The sequence below is a fragment of the Sorex araneus genome, chromosome 5, assembly GCF_027595985.1.
Source record: "Sorex araneus isolate mSorAra2 chromosome 5, mSorAra2.pri, whole genome shotgun sequence".
NCBI lineage: Eukaryota > Metazoa > Chordata > Mammalia > Eulipotyphla > Soricidae > Sorex > Sorex araneus.
Genome location: NC_073306.1, coordinates 28,808,572 through 28,822,794, shown reverse-complemented (window position 1 = coordinate 28,822,794; position 14,223 = coordinate 28,808,572). Strand labels below are relative to the sequence as shown.

At 54.2% G+C, this 14,223-nt stretch overlaps 2 protein-coding genes across 7 annotated transcripts; one reads left to right on the top strand and one right to left on the bottom strand.

Annotated features, from left to right (window-relative positions):
• Positions 1-476: 476 nt before the first annotated feature.
• TSPAN1 (tetraspanin 1) lies at positions 477-13,227 on the top strand. Of its 6 annotated transcripts, none has more exons than XM_055138582.1 (9): positions 477-593; positions 8,426-8,539; positions 8,996-9,060; positions 11,487-11,693; positions 11,904-11,978; positions 12,083-12,181; positions 12,266-12,418; positions 12,510-12,593; positions 12,744-13,227. In XM_055138582.1, the coding sequence occupies exons 3-9, from the start codon at positions 9,004-9,006 to the stop codon at positions 12,789-12,791; spliced, it is 723 nt and encodes a 240-aa protein (XP_054994557.1). In that variant the 5' UTR covers positions 477-593; positions 8,426-8,539; positions 8,996-9,003; the 3' UTR covers positions 12,792-13,227. The 6 variants fall into 6 exon arrangements, with proteins under 6 accessions (XP_054994557.1, XP_004620591.1, XP_054994556.1 ...); XM_004620534.2 differs by having other exon boundaries at positions 8,277-8,539; XM_055138581.1 differs by lacking the exon at positions 477-593 and adding an exon at positions 6,858-6,973 and having other exon boundaries at positions 8,277-8,539.
• P3R3URF (PIK3R3 upstream open reading frame) lies at positions 2,685-3,847 on the bottom strand. The gene has a single exon (XM_055138586.1). It carries the CDS (start codon positions 3,585-3,587, stop codon positions 3,096-3,098), a length of 492 nt encoding a protein of 163 aa, XP_054994561.1. The 5' UTR covers positions 3,588-3,847; the 3' UTR covers positions 2,685-3,095.
• Positions 13,228-14,223: the final 996 nt, after the last annotated feature.

The window sequence follows — 14,223 nt, the reverse complement described above, 5'->3', positions numbered from 1 at the left end:
ATGATGTTCTGAGCCCAGGGTGATGCTGCCCATCTCTCACGGAGCCGAAACTCAGGCAGGAGAACTCCCGCTGTCTTGCTCACTGCTCTTTCCTCAGAGCTTGCTCCCCCCCAGCCCCACCCCCGTGTCAGAATGAAAAGCCGAGGCAGAAGAGGCTGGGCACCTGCCAGCCTGCCCACCTACCCAGGCCCCTGCTCCAAGCAGCTGCCACACTTCCTCCCGCCTAATAGCCCGGGTTCTCAGGGGAGCGAGAGGGAGTGAGCCATCCCCAGTCGTTCGGGAGGTCACCTCAACTGGGGAGGTGGGGGTGAGGGGCCCACTGGCTGCTGCAGCCTCTGGGAGCTGGAGGGGGAGGAGAGCTGGGAACCTGGCGGGGGAGGGGCACAGAACAGCCGTCATTGCAGAGGGAGCTAAAAATAGCTGGAAGCAATGATGTCATCGGGTTCCCACAGCTCAGCACCCCTCTCTTTCTGGCTCTCTCACACACGCACAGATACACACCGACACGAGTGTGGGCATGCGTGCATACACATACACATTCAGAGGGGGAGGGAGGCTTCTGGGTCCCAGAGCCGAAGGGGCAGGGAAGCGTGGTGAGTGTTGCAGCAGCATGTTTGTGTGCAGGCTTTGCATGGGTCTGGCTGCGTGGGTCTGGCCCTCTGGGTGTCTGTAAGGTGCATGCGTGTATAAACGTGGCCATGGGTTGCTCCAAGAGACCTGTGGATTGGCTTCATGTGCATGGGGGTCAGTGCATGGCTCTGGTCAGGGGCACACGGCTGCACGCATGCATGTATGTTTGTGAGTCCCTGTGCTCCCGTGTGTCTGTCTCGGAGTGGGCCACCTTGTGGACCTTAGGCACTAGACCAGCCACCTTCCAGTTCCAACTGAGGTTCACTCAGCCTCCATTCCCTCCTGCCCTACCCCTCATCTCCGGAGGAACCTCGTTTCCTGTCCAGCAGTGTCTGGGTGCTCTGCTGCTGGCCCCCACCCCCACTCCCCAGGAAACTCATTCTCCGGTCAGCCTGAGCACGGAAGGTCAGAGATACATTCCATCTTCTATAGACAGAAACCCCTGGGCCAGCCCCGAAAATCAGGAGTCACTCCCTGCCCCCATTCAGGGCAGGAGCCCTAGACCTCAGGACAGGGAGTCTGACCCCTGGAGCCAGGCGTTAGAGGCAGAGTCCCTCACACTGCAGCAGCCACTGAGATTCAGCCCCACATAGAGTCTCCCCGCAGAAACCTGGTGTCACCGCTGTAGCTGACACACTGTCACACCCAGAAATGCAAATGGAAAATCCCCAGGCCCAGTGCTTCAAACCCTCCCACCTCTGGACTCAAACTTAGTCTCACCCTCTCTCTCCCTGCATATTAATCATTGGGAAATTACCCCAGAAAATGGCTGGGGGGCCAAAACTAGCCCTGTTCTCTTTCAGGAGGACTCCTGCCTCCCTCCTGGCCTTCATTCTTAAGCGAGTCAGTGCCCTTTCTCTGTGGCAACCCAGACCCTCCTAGACACATTTGACACACACAGGCCGCTTCCAGGAACATTCCATGGCTAAGGGACTTGCAGCTTGCAGCCACTTGACTGCTTGCCCTCCTCTGAGCCGGCCTCTTGCTCACTCACTAGCAGCTAGGCTTGAGCACAGACCCCTGTAGGCTCAGAGAGCAGCTCCCACACGACCACTTGTAGGTGATACTCCAAGAGCAAAATCTTTCATCCTTTTTCTGATCTGAATCTCTGCCTCACTCCCCAAGGACCTGTCTCCCTTAACCCCCAAGATGTCCTCCATGGAGGGGATAGAGCCATAGTACAGTGGATAGGGGGCTTGCCTTGCATGCATCTAACCCGGGTTTGATCCCTGGCACCTCATAAAGTCCTCCAAACCCACCGAGAGTTACCCCTGAGTGCAGAGACAGGATTAACCCCTAAACCCCACTGGGTGTGATCCCTAAACCAAAAAAAAAAAAAAAGATACTCGTTGTCAACCCTTTTAACCTGTGCTAAGGGAACACAAGAAAAAAGCACCCCCCCCCCCCCGCCCCCTAGGACAGATCAAATGCTGAAACCGAAGATGGAGAGATGGCGCGTGTGGCTGGCTTTGTCCTGTCTTCCATTAACTGTGATCCCTGCTGCTATCATTAAAGCCTGGCCCTGAGAACATTCAGCCCCAATCCTGCCCTCAGTCCCTGCATAGTCAGCAGGAAAACCTCAGAACAGGGATGACGGAGGGTGCTCAGTAGCCTGGAGCACGGGCTTCGCAAGCAGGAGCCCTGAGTTTCATCTCTGGCATCTCTCGCATGGTCCCAGGAGCACCCAGCTGAGAGTAGCCCCTGAGCACTGCTGGAGATGACCCAAAAAAAAAAAAGAGAGAAAAAGAAAAGAAAAGAAAAGAAGAAAGAACAAAAGAAAGAGAGAAAGATAGAAAGAAAGAGAGAGAGAAAGAAAGAAAAAGAGAGAGAAAGAAAAAAAGACAGAAAGAAAGAAAGAAAGAAAGAAAGAAAGAAAGAAAGAAAGAAAGAAAGAAAGAAAGAAAGAAAGGAAGGAAGGAAGGAAGAAAGAAAGAGAGAGAGAAAGAAAGAAAAAGAGAGAGAGAAAGAAAGAAAGAAAGAAAGAAAGAAAGAAAGAAAGAAAGAAAGAAAGAAAGAAAGAAAGAAAGAAAGAAAGAAAGAAAGAAAGAAAGAAAGGAAGGAAGGAAGGAAGGAAGGAAGGAAACCAGAATGGATGAGGCAAGCAGGGCAGAAGTGACTTCGTTTATCTGTTGTTCAGGACCCGAGGTTCCTAGGAGATGGAGGTCCAGAAACAGCCAAACTTCCTGGTTCGTTCGTTTCTGGGCATTTCTAGACTATCAGAAGACTCCCGTATTGATAGAGGCGTCTAAGAACTGAAGAGAGGAAGAGGAGGGAAGAGCATGAAAAAGGCAAAGGTTCTAGGAGCCCTTAGGGTCACCCACCTCCCCAAGTCCCCCCCTTCAGGGCAATGTGTTGCGCTGTAAGGCACCGGGCCCTTGGCGCCTGCCGTCTACACGCCCTCCATTCCTCTAGGGTGGAACTCCACAGCAGGTAGAGCTCCAGGCCAGGCTAAGGTGGGCAAAGCTTCAGTGATCCCATTTGTCCGTGGCCCCCTCACCTTGGGGTGGGAAGAGCCACATGCTGGTGAGGAGGCTGCTGTTGATTTCCCTGGCCCTGGCAGCAAGATTAGAGGCTGGAGAGGTGTCCATGGGGCCTTGTGCTTTCTGACGGTACCTTCTGCGGCTGCACTTGAACATCTTGGGAAACCGAGGTCTGGGCCAGCCCAGACCCCTCCTGGTGGAACTTAAGCCCCCGGGCCGAGGGGCACGGAGCAGCTGTGAAGGCCCCATGGACAGAGGGAGTTTCTGTGGTGTGCTCAGGGCGCTGTGGCTAGAGCAGCCCAGGGCCTCTATGACATCCTGAGTGTGCGTGCAGGTGAGGTGCGGCATCCAGGTCCCAGCCCCCACCCCCTGAGGCAGCCTCCTTCCCTGCTGAGGCCAGCCCAAGAGTCTGGGAACCTCGGCTTGGCCCCCTTCGAGAAAGAACTCTGGGAAAGACACAATCTCTTTCTCATTCATCAACGAGTACAGTATTGACAGTGCTCATTGGGCACTTGCGGTGTGACACGTGCCATGTACTTTATCAAACATCCCAGCGAATCTCCCAATAACCCTCCAAGGAGATTCTGTCACTATTCCTATTTCAGAGACATTTGTGGCATTTAGGTTTTTGGAGGGGAGAAGGGTCACATCCAGGACTTATTCCTGGCTCTGCATAAGGGATTATTCCTGGCAAGGCTCAGGGAACCATATAGGACGCTAGGGACAGAATCCAGGTCAGCCCTGTGCAAGGCAAGTGCCCTACCAGCCATACTATCACTCTAACCCCTATTTTAGACATTTAATTTTATTATTATTATTATTATTATTATTTTGCTTTTTGGGTCACACCCGGCAGTGCTCAGGGGTTACTCCTGGCTCTGCACTCAGAAATTACTCCTGGCGGTGCTCGGGGGACCATATGGGATGCTGGGGATTGAACCCGGGTCGGCTGTATGCAAAGCAAACACTCTACCTGCTGTACTATAGCTCCAGCCCCAGATATTTAATTCTTGGTATTCTTGATAACTAGTGAGCCAACTCTTCTCAGAGAATATCTGGTTATATGCCTACCAGCCTCTGGCATGGCATTTTTGTCAATTGATCACTTAGTACATAACCTAGTTTCCTATGTGTTTCTATTTAAAGATATCAGATTTGTTTGGGGGAGGAGTGATGCCAGGGATCAAGCCCAGGGACTCACAAATGTGAAGTCTGTGCCCTGCCAACAAGCTGTGTCCCTGGCCAAGACACTTCCTTTTTTGTTTATTTTGTGTTTGGGGGACACACCTGGCTGTTCTCAGGAATTACTCTCAGCTCTAACCCTGGTCAGCTGCATACAAGGCAGATATACTATCACTCTACCCGTAAGACACGTACTGCTTTTTCATTGAATCACTATGATATAGACCCTTACAAAGCTGTTCATGATTAGGTTTCAGTTATGACTAAAACCTATGTTGTATGACTCAACATACAGCATACAATACCCATCAGTCATACAACACCCATCCCTTCACCAGTGTACATTTCCCCTCTCTTTCTGTCTCTCTCTCTGTCTCTCTCTCTCCTCTCTCCTGTCTGTCTCTGTCTCTGTCTCTGTCTCTCTCTCTCCCTCCCTCCCTCTCTCTTTCTTCCTCTCCCCCCCTTTTGGGCATTGTGGTTTGCAATGTAGATACTAATAGGCTATCAGGAATATCCCTTTGCCTACTTTTGACACTCAATTCTTGTCCATTGTGGTCATTCCTAGCTATTATTGTCATACTGGTTCCTTTTCTATCTTACCTACCCTCACCCCACACACACTTGTGGTTGATTTCAACCATTGACCAATCCTCCTAGTCCCCATTTTCCCTGGCCATGGATAGTAGTCTGCTACTATATATATTTTTTATTTCCCATAAATGAATGCCGTCATTCTATATCTGTCCCTCTCCTTCTGAGTCATTGCACTCAGCTTGGTACTTTCCATGTACATCCACTTATAGGCAAATTTCATTACTTCATTTTTAACAGCTGTGTAGTATTCCACTGTGTAGATGTACTATAGTTTCTTTATTCATTCATCTGTTCTTGGGCACTTGGATTGTTTCCAGATTCTAGCTATTGTGAATAATGTTGCAATGAACATAGGAGTGCAGATGGTGTTTCTGCCGTTTTTTTTTTTTTGGGCCCCCAGGGTATATTCCCAGAACTGGTATGCTGTATCAAATGAGAGCTCAATTTCTAGTTTTTTGAGGAATGTCCATATATTTTTCCAAAAAGGTTGGACCAGTCGGCATTCTTACCAACAGTTAAGGAGAGTCCTTTACTAAGACACCTACTTTAAAATACATTGTTCAGTGATAAGCATTGAGCTCTCAGCCAGCAACAATTTAACTTCTGCTGAGTGAAGTTTATCTAACACACTCACTTCCTGTGTGTTACACACTCTGTCTGTGCTTGGGAACACCAGACAGTATTCACACATTTTGCCTGAGGGCCATTTTTTTGCTTTGGTTTGGTTTGGTTTTTGGTGGGGGAGGGGGATCACACTGGATCAAACTTGGGGCTAGTCAAAGAAGGTGCCTCAGGATCACTCCTCAGTACTGCCAGGGATTGAACTTTCCACACGCAGAGCACGAACTCCAGCCCTTTAGCTTTCTCCCCAAGGGCCAGTATATCTTTGTTTTTTGGTTTGTTTATTTGTTTTGGGGCCACACCCTGCTGTGCTCAGATCCTACTCCTGGTTATGCACTCAGGAGTCAGTCCTGGTGATGCTGGGCCCGGGATGGAACCTGGTCAGCTGCATGCAAGGCCAGCACAGTATCCACTTGCTATCTCTCTGCCCCCTGGGCCAGGGATGGAACCTGACCAGCTGCAAACAAGGCAAGAATTTTATCCACTGTATTATCTCTCCGGCCCCTGCCCCAAGGCCATTTTGAACAGCAAAATCACCCATAAAATCACAGAAATGTTAGACTGGGAGATAGCTCATAGCTCAAGTGGTTGACCATGTTCCCGGCATTTGCTGTCAGTGTCTGAGTTCAGTCCATGTCACCACATGCCTCACTTCTAGCAGTGCCCAGTATGTACCCCATGTATACCTTCACCAGCACCATCTCAAATGGGCCCTTAAACACATACTCAACAACAACCACAAAAACAAAGTGGGCTGGAGCCATAGTAGAGCAGGAAGGGTGCTTGCTTTGCCTGCCGTGGACCCCGGTTCAATCCCTAGCATCAGATAAAGTTCCCTAACCCCTGCCAGGAGTGATCCCTGAGCACAGGGTCAGGAGTAATCCCTGAGCTCCACTGGGTATGAGTGACCCCTCCCCCCCACACACACAAAATAGTGTGACAGTGTCTAGGAGATGTCCCAAAGGGCTGGAGCACTGTTTTTGTTTTTGGTTTTTTTTTTTTTTTTGTGTGTGTGTGTGTGTGTGTTTGCTTTTTTTTGGGGGGGTCACACCTGGCATTGCACAGGGGTTACTCCTGGCTTTGCACTCAGGAATTACTCCTGGTGGTGCTCAGGGGACCATATGGGATGCTGGGAATCGAACCTGGGTAGGCCATGTGCAAGGCAAACGCCCTACCTGCTGTGCTATCGCTCCAGCCCCTGGAGCACTGGTTTTCATTCAAAATCCCCAGATTTGATCCCTGGCATGATGTGGTCCCCTCAGCACCACCAGGAGTGGCTCCTGGACACTGCACAAGTGTGCCCCACCCCCAACAACAATAATAAAAAATGTGATACAACATGGACCACAGGAAGAACACTTGTTAGCAGTGAGAAAGCTGGAACAAGAAGGAGCCTGGCCCTTGCTCAGCTTCAGCTGAGAATCTGTGTTGGACAACTCAAATTTTTTGTACCTCAGCACATGTCTGTGAGTAATTCAAGTGCCATAGATATTGGTTTGGGTTATGAGGAAATGTAGGGAGCAGTGGAAGAGACACTAGAAGCTTCCCTTGCATTGTGTGAGCTCCTGGGTTCAATCCCCAGCATGGCAGACTTTCAAACCAACTTCTTCCATCCTTTCTCTTCAACTGTGACCCTCCCCTCTCTGATGTTCTCACTCCTGGTCACTTCCTTCTGCATTAAAGGTCAGGCAGAGGTCCCAAAACAAAACAAAGCTGAGGCTAGAGTGAAAGCACAGCGAGTAGAGCGTTTGCCTTGCACATGGCCAACCCGGGTTCGAATCCCAGCATCCCATATGGTCCCCTGCGCACCGCCAGGAGTAATTCCTAAGTGCAGAGCCAGTAGTAACCCTTGTGCATCGCCGGGTGTGACCCTGGTTCAATCCCCTTCATCTCATGGTCCTCCAGCACCACTGGGTATGACACCAAAATCAAACCCAAAAAAACTATCTAACTGGGCCAGGCAGACAGCTCAGAGCTGGAGCACATACTTTGCCTGTGGGTGACCGAGGTTCATTCCCCAGCACCAGCCACATGATCCTTAGAGCAACCACCCGAACACTGCCCAAACACTGCTGGGCGTAATCCCCAAACAAAGAACGACAACAAAAGCCTCATGATGTTCTATTTTACATACAGACCAGGAACTAGAGACTTAAAACCAACTCTAAGAACTGTCTCCAGGGGCACGTTGCTAAAATCCACAGAACCAGACTCTGGCACTTGGCCAGAGTCTCTTGGTTGCCAAACCTTTCCGGCATCATCACAGCCAGAGTGTTGGGGTGGGACAGCAAACCAGAAAGGATGGATGAAAAAGGGTCTTCAGGCTTGAGGGTGCCGCTTTTGTGGGACTGTTGTGCCACCTGCTGGGGGAAGGGGTGCAGAGACGGCTAGGAGAGGACGGGAGCTGGGAAGTTGCCAAGCCGGAGGGCGGAGAGGAAAAATCTGGGGAGGAGAAAGGGGACAGGAGGTTTTGTAGAAGAACAAGGTCTAGGAGTCATTTGCAACTCAGAGAAGACGGGAAGCTGCCCAGACCGGACCCTTTCCTAGAAAGTGTGCGGCGAGGCGCCGAGCACCGGCTGTCCCAGATGTGCCCGCGCGGGAGGTGGGAGGCGGCAGCTTGCGTCCCCAGCGTGTGCCCGCCACTCCGAGGCTGTGCGCGAGTGTGTCCGCGGACGAAGGAGCCTCTCGGGGGGGTCGGTTTACTTCTGTGATGCAAGACACACAGAAATGGGGCGGCGGGGGGGTCACTCGTCTCCCGTCTTTCACCAGGATGGACGTTGCTGCCAGGAGGCTGCGGCTGCGGAGGGGACGGCGCTCTGGGCAGCAGGGGGCAGCAGGGGCCAGGGGCCGCCAACCACCAGGCGGGGTGGGGCGCGGGGGCGGGCGAAAGGCGCCCTTAAAGCACCTGCCTCCCGCAGGTGAGCGCCCGCAGCCTGCACCCTGTCTGCCCGCCCGGCGGCCGCCCTTGAGCTGCCCCTCGGGAGCCTCCGCGGAACCCGCCCTTAGAATTCACTCTCGACAGCCCTGAACAGGTGAGCGCAGAGGCTGGTTTCTCCTGTGAAATGCAGTCCATCTGGAAACAAGTTGAGGGGCGGGGGGCGCTGGCCAGAGGCGTCCTGGGGAGGGTTCTGGAAGGATCTCTGGTTGGTTTGGGGCGGGACCCAGGTGACCAGTTGCCAGGGAAGGACATAGAGTGATCTGTAGTGTGGAGTCAGGCTGGAGGCGCCCGAGAGGTAACTGGGGTGTTGGGATATGCCAGTGGCAGGTGCTGGTAGAGTCTGAGCAGTGCAGGGCGGGTGGGGGGGGGGGTGTCAGGATAGCAAGTGGGGAGAGTCCTTGCTGAGTCCTGGGAGTCAGTTTCCCCATCTTCCCAAGAAAACCTGGTGTTCTCGGGGCGCAGGCCCCTGAGGTCTGGTGTGGTCTGGTGCAAGGCCAGGCCCGCCCGGGGAAGGGAGCCGGGGGCTCACTTCCGACTCTCTGCCTTCCAGGAGCCACCATGCAGTGCTTCAGTTTCATCAAGACCATGATGATCATCTTCAATATGCTCATCTTTGTAAGTGCGGGCTTGGTGGGGGCTCTGGGTCTCCCCACTGGGCGGGTCACCAAGCGCACAGCCAGCGTTGCCTGCATTGTCCCACAAGATCCCCTCGGGAGGGGCTGCAGCAGCGTCCCCTGCAGCAGGGTCCTGGTCTGCCTGGTCGAATCGACACCGGGCTGTGGTGAAGTCCCGGGCATCTGCCTTCCAGGAAGTTTCAAGCCAATAGGACAGGGCAGGTGAACTGGGCGCTTTGCCCCTTTGGACAGGCACTGGGGTCCCAGTGGGTGGAGGGTCCGCATGAAAGGTAGTTTACTGAACTCTGTATGGTCAGGGCCTTGGTAAGGAGAGGACCCAGATTCATCCTCGCGGCAGAGCTGTGCCTCAAGCAGCACTATTCACTCGATACACGTTTGATCCTGTGCTAAGTGCTGGGGTGCCAGATCTTTCTCTGCCCTCAAGGACCTCAGGCCCAGCAGGCCCTTCAGGCGAACAGGAGCAACCCGGTAGGTCTGACTGATCCTAGCCCAGGGCCAGGAGAGCCTTTCAAGGGATTTGATCTCCTGGTCCGAGAAGACTGTGGAGTAAGCAGCAAGGGAGGAAATTCACAAATGGAAAGACCCAGTGTTCGAAAACCAGGAAGAGATTATATATATAGGCTTGTTTGCAGGAGTTGAGCAATCAGGCATGAATCCTGGAGATGAAAAAACTATGGGCAGAGCTCTGAGAGGGGGGCAGAGGGATGGGAGAAGGGAGGCAAAGTTCTGGACAACATGCTCACTCTCAGGAGTGAGTCCCGGGGAGAGGGAGTGCGGGTTCCACAGGCATGGGGCCCCCACTGGGATTGCAGCGCAGGCTGAAGTTGGGCACTGCGAGTCAAGTGTCCCAGTCATGGGCACTGAAACCATGGGTGTGTGTGAGCACTTGGGGAGACTCACTTCAGGAAACTTCTAAGCAATAAAGAAAAAGCATTCCCCACAAAGCCGATGGAGGGGCTGGAGCGATGGCACAGCGGGTAGGGTATTTGCCTTGCACGCGGCCGACCCGGGTTCGAGTCCCAGAATCCCATATGGTCCCCTGAGCACCGCCAGGGATAATTCCTGAGTGCAGAGCCAGGAGTGACTGCTGTGCATCATCGGGTGTGACCCAAAAAGCAAAAAAATAAAAAATAAATTAAAAAAATAAAGACAGAAAGCCGATGGAGAAAGAGCAATGGGAGTAGCAGGGGTAGTCGAGGAGAACAAGACGTCATTGGAGCATAAGGCCTCAGGAGCCGCTCGGCCCGGAGACCTTGGAGCCATGTTAGAGTAGGTCGGAGTGAACAGAAAGGAAGGTGGAAATGTGGGTGATGTGCCGATGACTCGGGCAGTGTGGGGTGAGTCAACTCTAACACCCCAGTGGCCTGTGTCTGGGCTTCCTTGCGAACTAACCTCTATCCATGTATTTAGAGAAGTCAGCGGGATTTTGGAGATTTGGAGGGAGAGCCAGGGTTCTGGCCCGAGGGGGGTTAAAGGCAAATCCGGTTTGGTTTCTGTCCTCCCTTGTCCAGGCCTTGCCAGACTGGGCAGGGCCGGTCTGAGACTCCTTGAAATTTGACCCTGCAGGCCCCAGTTTTCTGTCCTTGGGCAAACATGCCTACCATCCAGTCACTCCCAGTCCCAGCCTCAGTGTATAGGGCTGCAAAGTGGGGCCTGGGCGCCAACATGGTATCAGGCTGACTCAGCCTCGGGGGAACAGACCAGTGAGGCTTTGCTCCTGAAACCGCGAGACTGGGCAGTGCCCTGCTTCCCAGTCTGGTTCTTCAGAGTCCGAGGTTTTGGGTTGGGGCAGAGAACCTCTAAGAGAGCTCTGGTGCCTCAGTTTCTGTGAGGCAAAGAGAGTGAAAGGCTAAGATGAAGGGCAGGCCCTGGAGATCCTGGAGCATGTTGGAGGGGGGGAATGTCCATTCCCTCTCTCCACCACGGTCACCAAGGTTGGGAGCAGGTGTCAGCCCAACCCCGCCTGTGTTGCCATGGTGGCTGTGGTGCCAGCTCAGCGCAACCCCGCTCCTTTCCTTTTATGCATAGACAGAGCAGTTCTGGACACTCACTGGCCAGAGACAAACCGGGGGTGGGTGGGTGGGGGAGTAGGGGGTTGGGTCAGGTTTTCACTCCCAGCCATATGACATGATCCTGGCAGTGAGCGGGACAAGGGAAATCCTTGCTCCCCGCTCCCCGGCTGTTTCTGGAAGCCCTGCACCTTTCTCCCTGCCAAGGTGGTGTGCAGCCTGGCGCTGGCTCTGAATGTCCAGGGCCCGTCCTTCTGCCCCTGATCAGTGTCTTTCCTCCCTCCAGGGCTTACTCTCCAGTAAGGGGTTGGGGGAGTTTCCCATCTCGCAGCTCCCTGACCATCGGGTAGGGAGCTGCTTGTCCGGACGTCTGCAAAGCCTCCCTCTCTGTTCCCAGCTCTGTGGCGTGGTCCTGTTGGCGGTGGGCATCTGGGTGTCCGTTGATGGGGCGTCCTTCCTGAAGATCTTCGGGCCGCTGTCATCCAGTGCCATGCAGTTTGTCAACGTGGGCTACTTCCTCATCGCGGCCGGCGCTGTGCTCTTTGCGCTCGGTTTCCTGGGCTGCTATGGGGCTCAGTCTGAGAGCAAGTGCGCCCTCATGATGGTGAGTCCTGCCCTGCTCCACTGTCCCAAGACGACACCCCAGGGGCCCCTCACCCTTGACACCGGGGCCAGAGGATTCCCAAACCCTGCTCTGGACTCCAGCGTTCTCAGCAAAAGTTGTCCAAGCTTCCTTTCACGAGGGGGGTGGGTGTGGGCTAGGAAGGCACAGGGGCCTGTCTCCCCCAACAACGCAGCCCTACTCCCTCCTCAGTTCTTCTTCATCCTCCTCCTCATCTTCATCGCCGAGGTCGCTGCTGCTGTGGTCGCCTTGGTGTACACCACAATGGTGAGTGGCAGGGATGGGGCAGGTTGGCAGAGGCCTGGGTGCGGAGGAGGGATGGGATGGCCCTGGAGGCTGGGATGGAAACTTTCCTGGGCACCCCCTGCCAGGCTGAGAACTTCCTTGAGCTGCTGATAGTGCCCACAATCAAGAAGGATTACGGTTCCCAGAAAGACTTCACTGAAGTCTGGAACACCACCATGAAGGAGGTAAGGTGGGGGAGGGGGGAGTTCTGTGCATGGTTGGATGAAGCCCCTGCTGAGGCCCCCTGACCTCCCTCTCCTCGTCTCCAGCTCAAGTGCTGTGGCTTCAACAACTACACGGATTTTGAGGACTCCCCCTTCTTCCAAGAGAAACACGTATTTCCCCCATTCTGTTGCCTCAGCGCCAATGGCACGGCCATGGGAGCCTGCACCAAGGAGAAAGCAGAGGAGCAGCACGTCCAGGTTGGGGCTGGGGGGCAGGGTTGGAGGCTGGGGGGCCCACTGGCCTGAGAGGGAGCCAAGGCTGACGGGTGTTCTCCTCCCTCCCCCCAAGGGCTGCTTCAAACAGCTTCTGACCGACATCAGGACCAATGCCGTGGCAGTGGGTGCTGTGGCGGCTGGAATTGGGGGCCTGGAGGTAAGAGGGGGTGAAGAAGCTGGGGTGGGACATACCCGCTGGACCAGGGCTAAGGACTTCCTGGAGGAGGCCGACTGACAACAGTATCCAGTGCATCAGGGCAGGGGACTGAAGTTTTAATCTGTGCCATCCCTGTTCCTCCCCCTTCAGCTGGCGGCCATGATCGTGTCCATGTATCTGTACTGCAACCTGAAGTAAGTCCACATCTGTCTCCGCCGCCGCCACGTGAGGCCTGGGAAGGAGTCTGGAGCTCCCACACAGCAGTGATGGGGGGACGCAGGATGGAACTGGAGTGGGTCCCGGCTTGCTGCTCTGGACTATGGCCCAAAAGGGGACTCCGCCCGACCCCATTCGGATCAGGCTGTGCCTAACTTTCCCTTCCATAGTGGGATTGGGTCCACCTGGTCCAGAGCCTCAGAGTAAACCAGTTTTCCCAGCCAGTCCGCCCGTCTGTTCCCTAAATCTTGACAGGTCCCAGCTCTTCCCCCAAAGCTTCAGGGGTGCTCTCAGGGATCCCAGACCACTGGGGGATGAGAGAAAGGGGCCCAGTGGCCTAGATTGATGCATCAACAGACACGGGGTGGATGTGCAGGAGCTTCCAACTCATAAGCCAATTAAAGAAATTCCACTTAGACTCTTGTGTATCTTTGGGGGCTCTAGGCCCTAAGCTAGCCCAGACTCCGGGGGTGCTGAGGGCTCAGAAGTCTCCCCTGAAAGGCAGCAGGAGGAAATGGTGTGGAAGCGAGTGGCCGTTTCTCCTCTTTCTTTAGAATTCCAGGCCTGGCGTGAGGCCTCACAGGAATGAGCAGGGAGGACTCTGAGGAGACAGGGCTGGGCCGGCTGCCTTCTCAGGAGGAAAGACTCACCTGACACACCCCACTTCTGGGTGCTGGGGGCACTGGACTGGAAAGCTATGAAAATAACAAGCTTGTGTCCTAGTGGCACTAAAACCAGAAACAGGTGGGGAAGCCAGAAATGTTGCTGGGCAGTGGGAAAGGGTCACTGTCAGGCTCTGAGAAGGTCTCCAAAGCCCCCAAACAGCCTCTGATGGGGGCTTTCCGAGGCCACTTGGGCCCAGCATGTGTGTGTGTGTGTGTGTGTGTGAAAGAGAGAGAGAGAGAGAGAGAGAGAGAGAGAGAGAGAGAGAGAGAGAGAGAGAGAGAGAGAGAGATTGATTTCAGAATACCAGGTATGCGTGTTGATACAATTATTTGAAGGCCATATTGTCCCCGTCCCTGAGGTCGACTTGACACATGCTGAATCTGGAAGCCACAGCTGGAGGCTATGGTGAGTTCCAGTGAGGAAAAGTCCCACATAGCAAACCAGTTACTTCTGCTTCCCTGGATCCCTCCTCCCAGGGCGGCCCAGGACCCACACCCCTTGCTGAGTCTCCAACGGAACAGCAACAAGATCCGAGCACAACATGGCACCTGAGAGCTAGTTATGGGAGGCCCAGACCAGCGGCCCAGCTCTGAGAGGAGTGCCACCCACTCTTGTCCCTGCTCCCCTCCCCCAGGGGCCTGTATGGAAGCTAGAAGCCATTTGTTTGCCCAGGGCAGGTCACTGCCTTATCAGGGGCTCACTGCTTTTCACCCTGGTGTTGTGGCACCCCCAGCGCTATCTTTAACTC